The sequence below is a fragment of the Chelonia mydas genome, chromosome 5 (assembly GCF_015237465.2).
Source record: "Chelonia mydas isolate rCheMyd1 chromosome 5, rCheMyd1.pri.v2, whole genome shotgun sequence".
In the NCBI taxonomy this organism is placed as follows: Eukaryota; Metazoa; Chordata; order Testudines; family Cheloniidae; genus Chelonia; species Chelonia mydas.
The window spans coordinates 132,526,322-132,538,542 of NC_051245.2; the positions used below are offsets into that span (position 1 = coordinate 132,526,322).

The window sequence follows — 12,221 nt, forward strand, 5'->3', positions numbered from 1 at the left end:
TGTTGCGGATCTGGGACGATTCCCAGTGGCTGCGAAACTTTCGCATGCGTAAGGGCACTTTCATGGAACTTTGTGACTTGCTTTCCCCTGCCCTGAAGCGCATGAATACCAAGATGAGAGCAGCCCTCACAGTTCACAAGGGAGTGGCAATATCCCCGTGGAAGCTTGCAACGCCGGACAGCTACCGGTCAGTTGGGAATCAATTTGGAGTGGGCAAATCTACTGTGGGGGCTGCTGTGATGCAAGTAGCCCACGCAATCAAAGATCTGCTGATATCAAGGGTAGTGACCCTGGGAAATGTGCAGGTCATAGTGGATGGCTTTGCTGCAATGGGATTCCCTAACTGTGGTGGGGCCATAGACGGAACCCATATCCCTATCTTGGCACCAGAGCACGAAGCCGGTGAGTACATAAACCGCAAGGGGTACTTTTCAAAAGTGCTGCAAGCTCTGGTGGATCACAAGGGACGTTTCACCAACATCAACGTGGGATGGCCGGGAAAGGTACATGACACTCGCATCTTCAGGAACTCTGGTCTGTTTCAAAAGCTGCAGGAAGGGACTTTATTCCCAGACCAGAAAATAACTGTTGGGGACGTTGAAATGCCTATAGTTATCCTTGGGGACCCAGCCTATCCCTTAATGCCATGGCTCATGAAGCCGTACACAGGCAGCCTGGACAGTAGTCAGGAGCTGTTCAACTACAGGCTGAGCAAGTGCAGAATGGTGGTAGAATGTGCATTTGGACATTTAAAAGCACGTTGGCGCAGTTTACTGACTCGCTTAGACCTCAGCGAAACCAATATTCCCACTGTTATTACTGCTTGCTGTGCACTCCACAATATCTGTGAGAGTAAGGGGGAGACGTTTATGGCGGGGTGGGAGGTTGAGGCAAATTGCCTGGCCGCTGGTTACGCACAGCCAGACACCAGGGTGGTTAGAAGAGCACAGGAGGGCGCGGTACGCATCAGAGAAGCTTTGAAAACCAGTTTCATGACTGGCCAGGTTACGGTGTGAAAGTTCTCTTTGTTTCTCCTTGATGAAACCCCCCGCCCCTTGGTTCACTCTACTTATCTGTAAGCTAACCACCCTCCCCTCCTCCCTTCGATCACCGCTTGCAGAGGCAATAAAGTCATTGTTGCTTCACATTCATGCATTCTTTATTCATTCATCACACAAATAGGGGGATGACTACCAAGGTAGCCCAGGAGGGGTGGTGGAGGAGGGAAGGAAAATGCCACACAGCACTTTAAAAGTTTACAACTTTAAAATTTATTGAATGCCAGCCTTCTTTTTTTTGGGCAATCCTCTGTGGCGGAGTGGCTGGTTGGCCGGTGGCCCCCGCACCGCGTTCTTGGGCGTCTGGGTGAGGAGGCTATGGAACTTGGGGAGGAGGGTGGTTGGTTACACAGGGGCTGTAGTGGCAGTCTGTGCTCCAGCTGCCTTTGCTGCAGCTCAACCATACACCAGAGCATACTGGTTTGATCCTCCAGCAGCCTCAGCATTGAATCCTGCCTCCTCTCATCACGCTGCCGCCACATTTGAGCTTCAGCCCTGTCTTCAGCCCGCCACTTACTCTCTTCAGCCTGCCACCTCTCCTCCCGATCATTTTGTGCTTTCCTGCACTCTGACATTGTCTGCCTCCACGCATTCGTCTGTGCTCTGTCAGTGTGGGAGGACAGCATGAGCTCAGAGAACATTTCATCACAAGTGCGTTTTTTTTGCCTTCCAATCTTCACTAGCCTCTGGGAAGGAGAAGATCCTGTGATCATTGAAACACATGCAGCTGGTGGAGAAAAAAAAAAAAGGGACAGCGGTATTTAAAAAGACACATTTTATAAAACAGTGGCTACACTCTTTCACGGTAAACCTTGCTGTTAACATTACATACATAGCACATGTGCTTTTGTTACAAGGTCACATTTTGCCTCCCCCCACCGCGTGGCTACCCCCTCAACCCTCCCCCCTCCCTGTGGCTAACAGCGGGGAACATTTCTGTTTAGCCGCAGGCAAACAGCTGAGCAGGAAAGGGCTCCTCTGAATGTCCCCTGAAGAAAAGCACCCTATTTCAACCAGGTGACCATGAATGATATCACTCTCCTGAGGATAGCACAGAGAGATAAAGAACGAATGTTGTTTGAACGCCAGCAAACATACACTGCAAAGCTTTGTTCTACAATGATTCCCGAGTACGTGCTACTGGCCTGGAGTGGTAAAGTGTCCTACCATGGTGGACGGAATAAGGCTGCCCTCCCCAGAAACCTTTTGCAAAGGCTTTGGGAATACATCCAGGAGAGCCACAAATGCCAGGGCAAATTAATCCTTTCACATGCTTGCTTTTAAACCATGTATAGTATTTTAAAAGGTACACTCACAGGAGGTCCCTTCTCTGCCTGCCGGGTCCAGGAAGCAGCCTTGGGTGGGTTCGGGGGGTACTGGCTCCAGGTTCAGGGTGAGAAACAGTTCCTGGCTGTCGGAAAACCGGTTTCTCCGCTTGCTTGCTGTGAGCTATCTACAACCTCATCATCATCATCATCATCTTCTTCGTCCCCAAAACCTGCTTCCGTGTTGCCTCCATCTCCATTGAAGGATGGAAACAACACGGCTGGGGTAGTGGTGGCTGAACCCCCTAGAATGGCATGCAGCTCATCATAGAAGCGGCATGTTTGGGGCTCTGACCTGGAGCGGTCGTTCGCCTCTCTGGTTTTCTGGTAGCTCTGACCTGGAGCGGTCGTTCGCCTCTCTGGTTTTCTGGTAGGCTTGCCTCAGCTCCTTAAGTTTCACACGGCACTGCTTCGGGTCCCTGTTATGACCTCTGTCCTTCATGCCCTCGGAGATTTTGACAAAGGTTTTGGCATTTCGAAAACTGGAACGGAGTTCTGATAGCATAGATTCCTCTCCCCATACAGCGATCAGATCCCGTACCTCCCGTTCAGTCCATGCTGGAGCTCTTTTGCGATTCTGGGACTCCATCATGGTCACCGCTGCTGATGAGCTCTGCATGGTCACCTGCAGCTTGACACACTGGCCAAACAGGAAATGAGATTCAAAAGTTCGCAGTTCTTTTCCTGTCTACCTGGCCAGTGCATCTGAGTTGAGAGTGCTGTCCAGAGCGGTCACAATAGAGCACTCTGGGATAGCTCCCGGAGGCCAATACCGTCGAATTGTGTCCACAGTACGCCAAATTCGACCCGGCAAGGCCGATTTAAGCGCTAATCCACTTGTCAGGGGGTGGAGTAAGGAAAGCGATTTTAAGAGCCCTTTAAGTCAAAATAAAGGGCTTCATCGTGTTGACGGGTGCAGGTTTACATCGATTTAACGCTGCTAAATTCGACCTAAAGTCCTAGTGTAGACCAGGGCTTAGAGTCTAGGCCTTTACAGACAGGCCTGGATATCTATATGCTAACAGTTTGTAATTCTGAATTTGTCTTCTGTACATAACACTACACAAGCACAACATGTTGTAGACACAGGTTAGGACAGTGAGTTGGGATATACTGAACTGGTCAGGCCAGCAGACACACACTCCCAGATACCAGTGCGTCCCTTGCCCTCCTCCATTGGGGTGCTGTTAGAGTTACAATCCTGTCTACCAACAAATCCCACCCTCACCCCCCTGCTAAACTGACCCAACTCCCACAACAGCAAAGTTCTAGTACATTTGTCCTTTGAGCTTGGAAAAGAGATGGCTAAGGGGAAATATGATTGAGGTCTATAAAATCATGACTGGTGTGGAGAAAGTAGATAAGGAAGTGTTGTTTACTCCTCATAACACAAGAAACTAGGGGTCACCAAATGAAATTAACGGGCAGCAGGTTTAAAACAAATAAAAGGAAGTATTTCTTCACACAAGGCCTAGTCAACCTCTGGAACTCCTTGCCAGAGGATGTTGTGAAGGCCAAGACCATAACAGGGTTCAAAAAAGAACTAGATAAATTCATGGTGGCTGGATCCATCAATGGCTATTAGCCAGGATGGGCAGGGATGGTGTCCCTAACCTCTGTTTGCCAGAAGCTGGGAATGAGCAACAGGGGATGGATCACTTGATGATGACCTGTTCTGTTCATTCCCTCTGGGGCACCTGGCATTGGCTACTGTCGGCAGACAGGATACTGGGCTAGATGGACCTTTGGTCTGACCCAGTAGGGCCATTCTTATGTTCTTAAGAGCAAATCTGCCAAGAAATTTGCCCCCAGCTAGTGCTCTCACTTTCACGATAATATAAATAATAAAATAAACACACACTGCTTACCTTGAAACGCCAGTGACCCCATATACAGCAGAAGTGGCCTCATGGGAAGGGCCAAGTCTTGTTACAAAAGATGTCCTCAGAGAAGTGGAAGGACTTGCCACCCTCCATACCCCGTTGACACATTTTGGCTCACCCACATGCATGTAGGGTCTGGAATAATGGGTCCTACTTTGGCACTGTCTGATCAAGCCATAATTGCATTTTTCATCCAAACTCCAAGAGACTGATATGAAGCTCACCAATTTTGGCCATTTTCTTTGGACAACTCCATCTTCATCTGATGCCCCAGCAGAGTAGGCAGGATCAGTGCACCGTTGAAATAACTCCGTGGTTTTATCTCCCTGCAACCCCTCCCCCGCGAGAGTCTTGATTTTGTTGCTCGAGAGCTCTCTTCACAATGCATAGGGCCCTGCCAAATTCACGGTCCATTTTGGTCAATTTCATGGTCATAGGATTTTTAAAATAGTAAATTTCATGATTTCAGCTATTTAAATCTGAAACTTCCCAGAGTTGTAAGTGTAGGGTCCTGACCCAGAAAGGAGTTGTGGGAGGGTCACAAGGTTATTGTAGGGGGGCTTGCGGTACTGCTACCCTGACTTCTGTGCTGCTCCTGGCAGCGGCGCTGCCTTCAGGGCTGGGCAGCTGGAGAGCGGCAGCTGCTGGCTGGGAGCCCAGCTCTGAAGGCAGAGCCACTGCCCCCAGCAGCGCAGAAGAGTGGATGGCAGGGTCTGGCATTGCCACCCCTACTTCTGCGCTGCTGCCTGCAGAGCTGGGCCCTCCGTCAGCAGTCGCCACTCTCCGGCCGCTCTGCTCTGAAGGAAGCAGCGGTGCAGAAGTAAGGATGGCATGGCATGGCATGACCAGCCTTGCTTCTGTGCTGCTGGTGCGGCAATGCCTTCACAGCTGGGCACGTGGCAATATCAGACCATGCCACTCCCCTAAAGTAACCCTGTGAGCCCCTTGCAACTCCCAGTCTGAGACATGCTGGTCTCCCCTGTGAAATCTGTAGAGCATAGGATAAAAGCGCGCACACAACCAGATTTCACCAGGGGAGACCAGATTTCATGGTCCCTGACACGTTTTTCCATGGCCCTGAATATGTGTAAGGCAGGGATGGGTGGGGAGAGTGAATGAGGAAAAGTAATGGCCGGCTGCTTTTCTTGAGCTGGGGCAAAGAGTAAGCAGCATAACTGAAGACGTTTGGTGTGTAAACTGGAACAGAGAACAAGCCAGACAGGTGAACAGCAGATAGGATAGTGTCACTAATAGATGGGTGCAGATTATGTTTGGTAAATACATAATCTGCACCCATCTGTTAGTGACATTATCCCATCTGCTGGAAAGTGAAAGGACAAGACATTCATTTTGAGGCGAAGGCTCTTTTACTGGTAGTCTAACATGCCTACAGCAAAGGGAGATTTGGAAGATTCATTGCACAGCTCAGAGATGACAGTGCCAAGGCACTCATCCACCTAGCACTGGGGAAGGAAGGCCACAAACACTGGGAGGAGACCTCTGAATATCTGGCCATGGCAAGGACAATGCCACATAATGAAAGCTCAAGCTACCAGTGTTGAACCAGGACACTTTATAGAGAGATGAAGATCCAGTGGTCAGCGCAGGGGATTGGACGTGAGGACCAATGAGCTCTGCTACTGACTAGCTAGGTAACCCATGGACAAGCCGCCATCTCAGAGCTTACGGTGATTAATGTTTGTTGTAAGGGAGTCTCTAGAGGCTGGTGAAGTGATGACAGACCAGATTCTTTCTACTTTGAAACATTAGACCATAAGCCATTTAACTACTTAGCAATGTGGATCATTCCCCTTCAGTGTATCAGATACCACAAGTAGATGAAGTATATATCTCTGAATCCTTTCAGCTCTCTAGAGCTGGATGGCCTTATGCTACATCTTCCCTTGCATGCACAGGGGATGTGAGGTGTGTGATGTACCTGTAGGAGGAGGTGAAGATCTGAGGCTTTGAGGACATTTCTCTTAAATATCCTCTAGGGTAAAGAAAGGACATACAGCATGGGTTCAGATCACTGTAAATGGGTATGTACTGTCCCTCAAGAAGGATGGTAAATTCCCCCACACAGGAAAGGTCAGCAGGATCAGCCCAAGCTAGTCAGAAGCTCTGGTACACATAAAAACTGGGGAACTCAGTGTCTTGTAAAGTAGGTTGTTAGCTGGGAATACACCAAAACCCACAGATCTAACATGAGACGAAGGTGCATTTAATGGAAACCATTCTCATGAGCATTTGACTGTCCTAAATGAAATGAAGAGGGCAAGAAGAGGGCGAAAAAGCAGGTTAGGGAGAGGGGTGCTAACCGTAAAGGACAGACCGACCATCTGAGCAGACTGCAAGAAGCTGCTGGTTTTTTGGGTTTTGTTTTTAAGTGGGAGGAAAAAAGTGGGATTGTTGGAATGCATTTTCTTCACCCAAACGCAGAAAGCAAAAGGTGCCTGCAGCACTCACAATGCCCGGTATTTGCAGCTGTCAGGACACATGCAGGTTATGTGCTGACACCTCCGTGTAAAAACAAGTACAATTCTTACACTCTGGATTCAGGGATAGGATATTTCTGAAACTATCAACAAATGAGGGATCAGTTCAGATGTGATGTCTGTTTTCGTTAAGGAGGGGGAATAGCTGTGAAGCAGAAATTAACAGTTTGTAAATAAACTCAAATTTTGACAAGCCTCAAACGCCATTAAGTTTGAAAAGAATGAAAAAAAGAGTCCAGCAAGAAAACAAACAAGTCACCAATAATTTTTATTGATAAATAACATTTTACTTAATCTGAATTTTCATCCCAACATTCTAACGCTACACTAGTGAACAAAGTGCAAGTTCTCTGAAAGTCAATTCAAAGAAAACAGAAACTTCTGTTAAATACAAGCATCAGATTTTTCAAACTTACTGCATTCATATATTCAAGATCATGTAAACAGCTGAATTTCTCTTTTAAAGCCTGCTACAGTTTTTATTGCTCAGGAATCTGAATTAGTTGCTATAGTGTCAGAAGCAGTGATTAATTAACCTTTGAAAGCTCCACAAAATATTGAGACATGAAGTCATGAATCCATATATCGGTATCTGGGAGCGCGGTGTCCACTAAGTAGGTCACTATTTTTCGATCCCAAGATCTTGTGCTCTCGTTAACGGCTTGGATCAGTGCCACTAGGGGTTTCTTCTCCACATGGTTTCGAAACACTATTGATGCTTCTTCTGACCACTGTTTGCATTTCACTCCTAGGAAAAATATAAAGCAAATAAGGCCATTTAAAGAAAAGACTGATTTAAGTGACAAACTCCCAAAACCAACGAAAGCTTATGCTCAAATAAATTGGTTAGTCTCTAACGTGCCACAAGTCCTCCTGTTCTTTTTCCCAAAATCAAGATTCTTAGTAATTCTACACTTGAAGTGGAAGACACTCAAAGTAGTGCTATTAAAGAAAGTGAAGCTAACAAAGCTCTGTAAAAACATTTCAATCCTTACTCTTGTTTCAATGGCTGTTGTAGCCTCCCATGTAAGGATCATCAACTGTGTCACATTGTGGTAAAAAATGGTCTTTCTGTAACTGCTCTTTGAGATGTGTTGCACACGTCCGTTCCCATGTAGGTGTGTGCATGCCCTGAGAACAGTTGCTGGATTTTTTTTTCCCCTTAGTGATGTCTGTCAGGTTGGCTCCAGCGCCCCCCGATGTTGGATGCTCACAGCGCCGGTATAAGGGGCCACGCCAAGCCCACGACAACTCCAACAGAGGGGGCAGTGGGCAGGACTCAGAAGGGACATGTGCAACACATCTCGAAGAACAAGTTACAGAAAGGTTAGTAACTGTTTTTTCTTCTAGTGCTTGCACACGTCCATTCCAACGTAGGTGACTCACAAGCAGTTGCACAGGAAGTGGGCTCAGAGTTCAAGTACAAGCTGACTGCAAGACTGCGTGGATGAAGTTGGCATCATCTTGGCCCTCTTGAGTAATGGCATAGAGCACAGAGAACGTGTGCACCAAGGACCAGGTTGCTGCCCTGCAGAGATCTTGAATTGGGGCTTGATCTAGGAAAGCAGCCAAAGAGGGCTGAGATCTTGTGGAGTGAGCAGTCAGGTTAGGTGAAAGAGGGACTCCCGTGAGTTTGTAACATGCCTGGATACATGAGGTAATCCAAGACAAAAATCCTCTGGGTGGAGATGGGGAGCCCCTTCGCTCTCTCAGCTATTGCTATGAACAGCAGAGTCGATCTGCAGAATGGTTTGGTCCTTTGAATATAAGGCTCCAGGGCCCGTCTGACATCCAAGGAGTGTAGGCGCTGTTGTTCTCTATACGCTTAGGGTAGAATACTGGTAGAAAAATTGCTTGATTGCAGTGGAATTGAAAGACCACTTTTGGGAGGAAATTTGGATGTGGGCACAGCTGTACCTTATCTTATTTGAAGAAGATGGTATACGGAGGTTCCAATGTGAGGGCTCAGATCTCCGAAACCGTCCTGGCTGAAGTCATGGCCACTAAAACTGTCACTTTCCAGGAGAGATGCAACAGTCAGCATGTTGCCAGTGGCTCAACGGGCAGGTCCCTCAGCTTTGACAGGATGAGGTTTAGGTCTCAAGGAGGTATTGGGTCCTTCAGCTGAGGGAACACCCTCTCCAGGCCTTTCAGAAAACAGACGACCATTCTGTGTGAAAAGCCTGATCTGTTGTCGACCTTAGGATGGAAGGCTGAAATGGCTGCCAGGTGGACCTTGACGGAAGAAAGGGCCAGACCTTGTTGTTTCAAGAGCAGAAGGCAGTTTAAGATAAGCTGCAGTGAGGACTGTGTAGGGGGAACCAGCTGGAGAATCGTTTCCACTTTGCCAGGAAAGCTGCTCTGGTGCAGGGTTTTCTGCTGCCTAGTAGGATTCTATGAACCTGCTCCAAACAAGCTTGCTCTTCAGGATTCAGCCATGAAGAATTTAGGCTGTCAGATGAAGAGAGATGAGGTTTGGGTGGAGCAGCTGACTGGGATCCTGGGTGATCAGGTATGGATACAATGGGAGACGGATTGGAGGCTCTACTGAAAGGCGTAAGAGGGTGGTGAACCAGTGCTGTCTCGGTCATGTTGGGGCTACAAGGATGACATGTGCTCAGTCCTACTTAATCTTTGACAAGTGGAAAGGGGGGGGGGGGAGGGAGGTGTCATACAGGAAGGTGTCTGTAAGGGACTCTGGGCTGTGGTCCTGCAAGGAGCAAAACTGATGGCATTTCCTGTTGTTATGGGTAGAGAACAGGTCTATAAGGGAAGTCCCACACTTCTGGAAGATGTCTCTTGCCATGTCCAGTTGAAGGGACCACTCATGGTGAATGGAGAAGGACCTGCTGAGGCGATCCACAAATTGGTTCTGCGTACCCAGCAGGTAAGATGCTTCTAGGTAGACTGAGTGTGTAACGCAGAACTCCCACTGTCGGATTGCCTCCTGGTAGTGGGGGAGCAGGGGGGGAGAGAGAGAATGCTCTCCGCTCTGCCTGTTGATGTAGTACATAGTGATTGTATTGGCTGCGAGACCTGAAACTGCCTTGTCTGCAATGTTGGTTAAGAATGTCTGGTAGACCAAGGGGACTGCCCAGAGTGCTCTATGATTGATATGGCGTGAGAGCTCTTCTTGAGACCACAGGCCTTGAGTCCTGAGATGCCCTAGGTGGGCTCCTCAACCCAGCGCCGAGGTGTCGGAGACCAGATATATGGATGGTTGGGGCCTCAAAAAAGGTACTCCTACACTGGTTCAGCCAGCAAGTCAGTGGGTCAAGAACTTCAGATGGAATGGTAAGTACCATGTCCACATGATGTCAAGAGGGTGACTACGCCATGGCCAGCCAGGCCTGGAGAGGTCAGAAATGTAGCCTTATGTGTTGTACCACATATGTGCATGATGCCATGTGGCCCAAAAGGCTCAAGCATATCCGGACTATGGTTATTGGAATTACCAGGAGAGAGCTTATCAGGGTCGAGATTGAACAGAAACAATCCTGAGGAAGCATGGCCTTCGCCTGTATGGAGTTGAGAACCACCCTGATGAACTCTAGCCTTTGTGCAGGGATAAGGGTGGATTTCTGGTTGTTTATTAACAGGCCCAATGCCCAGAAGGTCGATTGGATGAGAGGGATATCAGATTCCACGTGAGTTCTGAACCGGCCCTTGATTAGTCAGTCGTCAAGATATGGGAAAAGGAGAACTCCCTTTCTCTTGAGGAAGGCCACGGCTACCACCATACACTTGGTGAAGACCAGTGAGGCATCCAACAGCCTGAATGGCAGAACCACAAATTATTAATGAGTCTGTTTCACAAATCTTAGGAACCTTCTGTGGCTTTGGAAAAATCAGTATGTGGAAGTGTGTGTCTTTTAGGTCAAGGGGAGCATGCCAATCCTCTGGATCCAGCGAAGGAATGATGGAAGCCCAGGAAACCATGCATACCTTTAATCTCTTGAGACAGCATTTGAGCAGCCACATGTCTAGGATTGATCTGAGCCCTCACACCCCCTTGGCTTCTGGGATTAGGAAGTAATGGGAATAAAACCCCTATCCCCATAGATGGTGCAGAACCTCTTCCATGACTCCCACCCAAAGGAGAGATTGGACTTCTTGTTCCAATAGTTGCTCGTGAGAAGGGTCCCTGAAGAGAGACAAGGGAGGATGGGTGGAAAGGTGCAGTGGAAAAATTGGCAGGTGTAACCTAATTCTATTGTGTTTCTGAGGTAATATGTTTCCAGGCATTGAAGAAGAGGGACAGTTGGCTGGAAAACGAAGGGTAACTGGGTCCAGAATTGAGGGGATTGAAATGTCATCCTTGAGCGTCTTGTCAAAACGAGTGCTTCAAGGTGCCTGCATGTCTAGGGGCAGAATGCATGGGCCCTGAGGAGGAGGTTGGGGGAGGGGGATCTAAACCCAAACCCCTTGTTTTTCATCCTCCACTGCTCCTGTCTGGGAGGCTGTGTAAAATAGCATCCAGCCTGCTGAGACCTGTAGTGTCTTCTGGATGCTGTTGATGTATACAGACCCAGAAATTTCAGGGTTGCCTTAAGGGTCGTTAAGTCTGTGCAATTTGGCATCTGTTTGCTCTGAAAAGAACAAGGACCCTTCGAATGGGAGGTCCTGGAGGGTCTGCTGCACCTCTTGGGGAAACCCTGAGGACTACCCACGAGCTCCTGCACATGGTAACAGCAGTGACCAATGATCTGGCCGCAGAATTGGTGGAGTCTAAGGCTGCCTGCAGGCAGACCCTGCCTACTGTCTTCCCTTCTTCAACAAATGAAGAGAACTCCTATTGGCATCTTGGGGAAGCATGTCCTTAAATTTTTGCATCACCTCCCACACATTAAAATCATAGTGACCTAGCAAAGCTTGCTGGTTCGCTATACAAAGCTATAGCCCACCCGTCAAATAGGCTTTCCTGCCAAACAAGTCCAGCTCTTTGGGGTCGTTTGCCTTGGGCGCTTGACCCCGATAGTCCCGGTCATTGCTGCCACCACTAGGGATCCTGAAGGAGAATGAGAGAACAGAAATTCATACCCTTTAGCTGGCACAAGTATTTTCAGTGTGTGTTTAGCCGTAGGCGGAGAGAAGCGGGGGTCTGTCAAAGCGCCTTAACTGAATCCATGATTGCCTTGTTAAGGGGTAGAGCCACTCTTGAGGGACTGGTCCCCTGACAAGATATCTAATAGGCCGTGTGTCACCTCTTGACCACCGTGGCTTGAATACCAAGTTCAAGGCCATCCGCTTTAAAAAGCCCTGGTGAGCACTGTGGTCATCTTGGGGTGGTGATGCACCAGTAGCCAACAGCGCCTCGACTGGGGAAGAAGAGGAGGCTAAAGCTGGTTGAGGGGCCTCTGCCCCTTCCTCTGTCTTGAACGAGACCTGCGGAACCTGCTCTTGAGGTTCGGCACTACAGTCTGGGTCTGGTGTCTCTTAGCGTGATACCAGAGACAC

General features: G+C 48.5%; 1 protein-coding gene across 10 annotated transcripts in view; it reads right to left on the reverse strand.

Moving 5' to 3' along the window:
• Nucleotides 1–7,013: 7,013 nt before the first annotated feature.
• Nucleotides 7,014–12,221, reverse strand: part of TDRD7 (tudor domain containing 7) — a 125,897-nt gene continuing 120,689 nt past the window's right edge. For all 10 annotated transcript variants that reach the window (XM_043547170.1, XM_037902400.2, XM_043547168.1 and 7 more), the window contains one exon: nucleotides 7,014–7,512. In XM_043547170.1, the coding sequence (XP_043403105.1) occupies nucleotides 7,419–7,512 (94 nt within the window). In that variant the 3' untranslated portion in view covers nucleotides 7,014–7,418. The remainder of the gene's footprint in view (nucleotides 7,513–12,221) is intronic.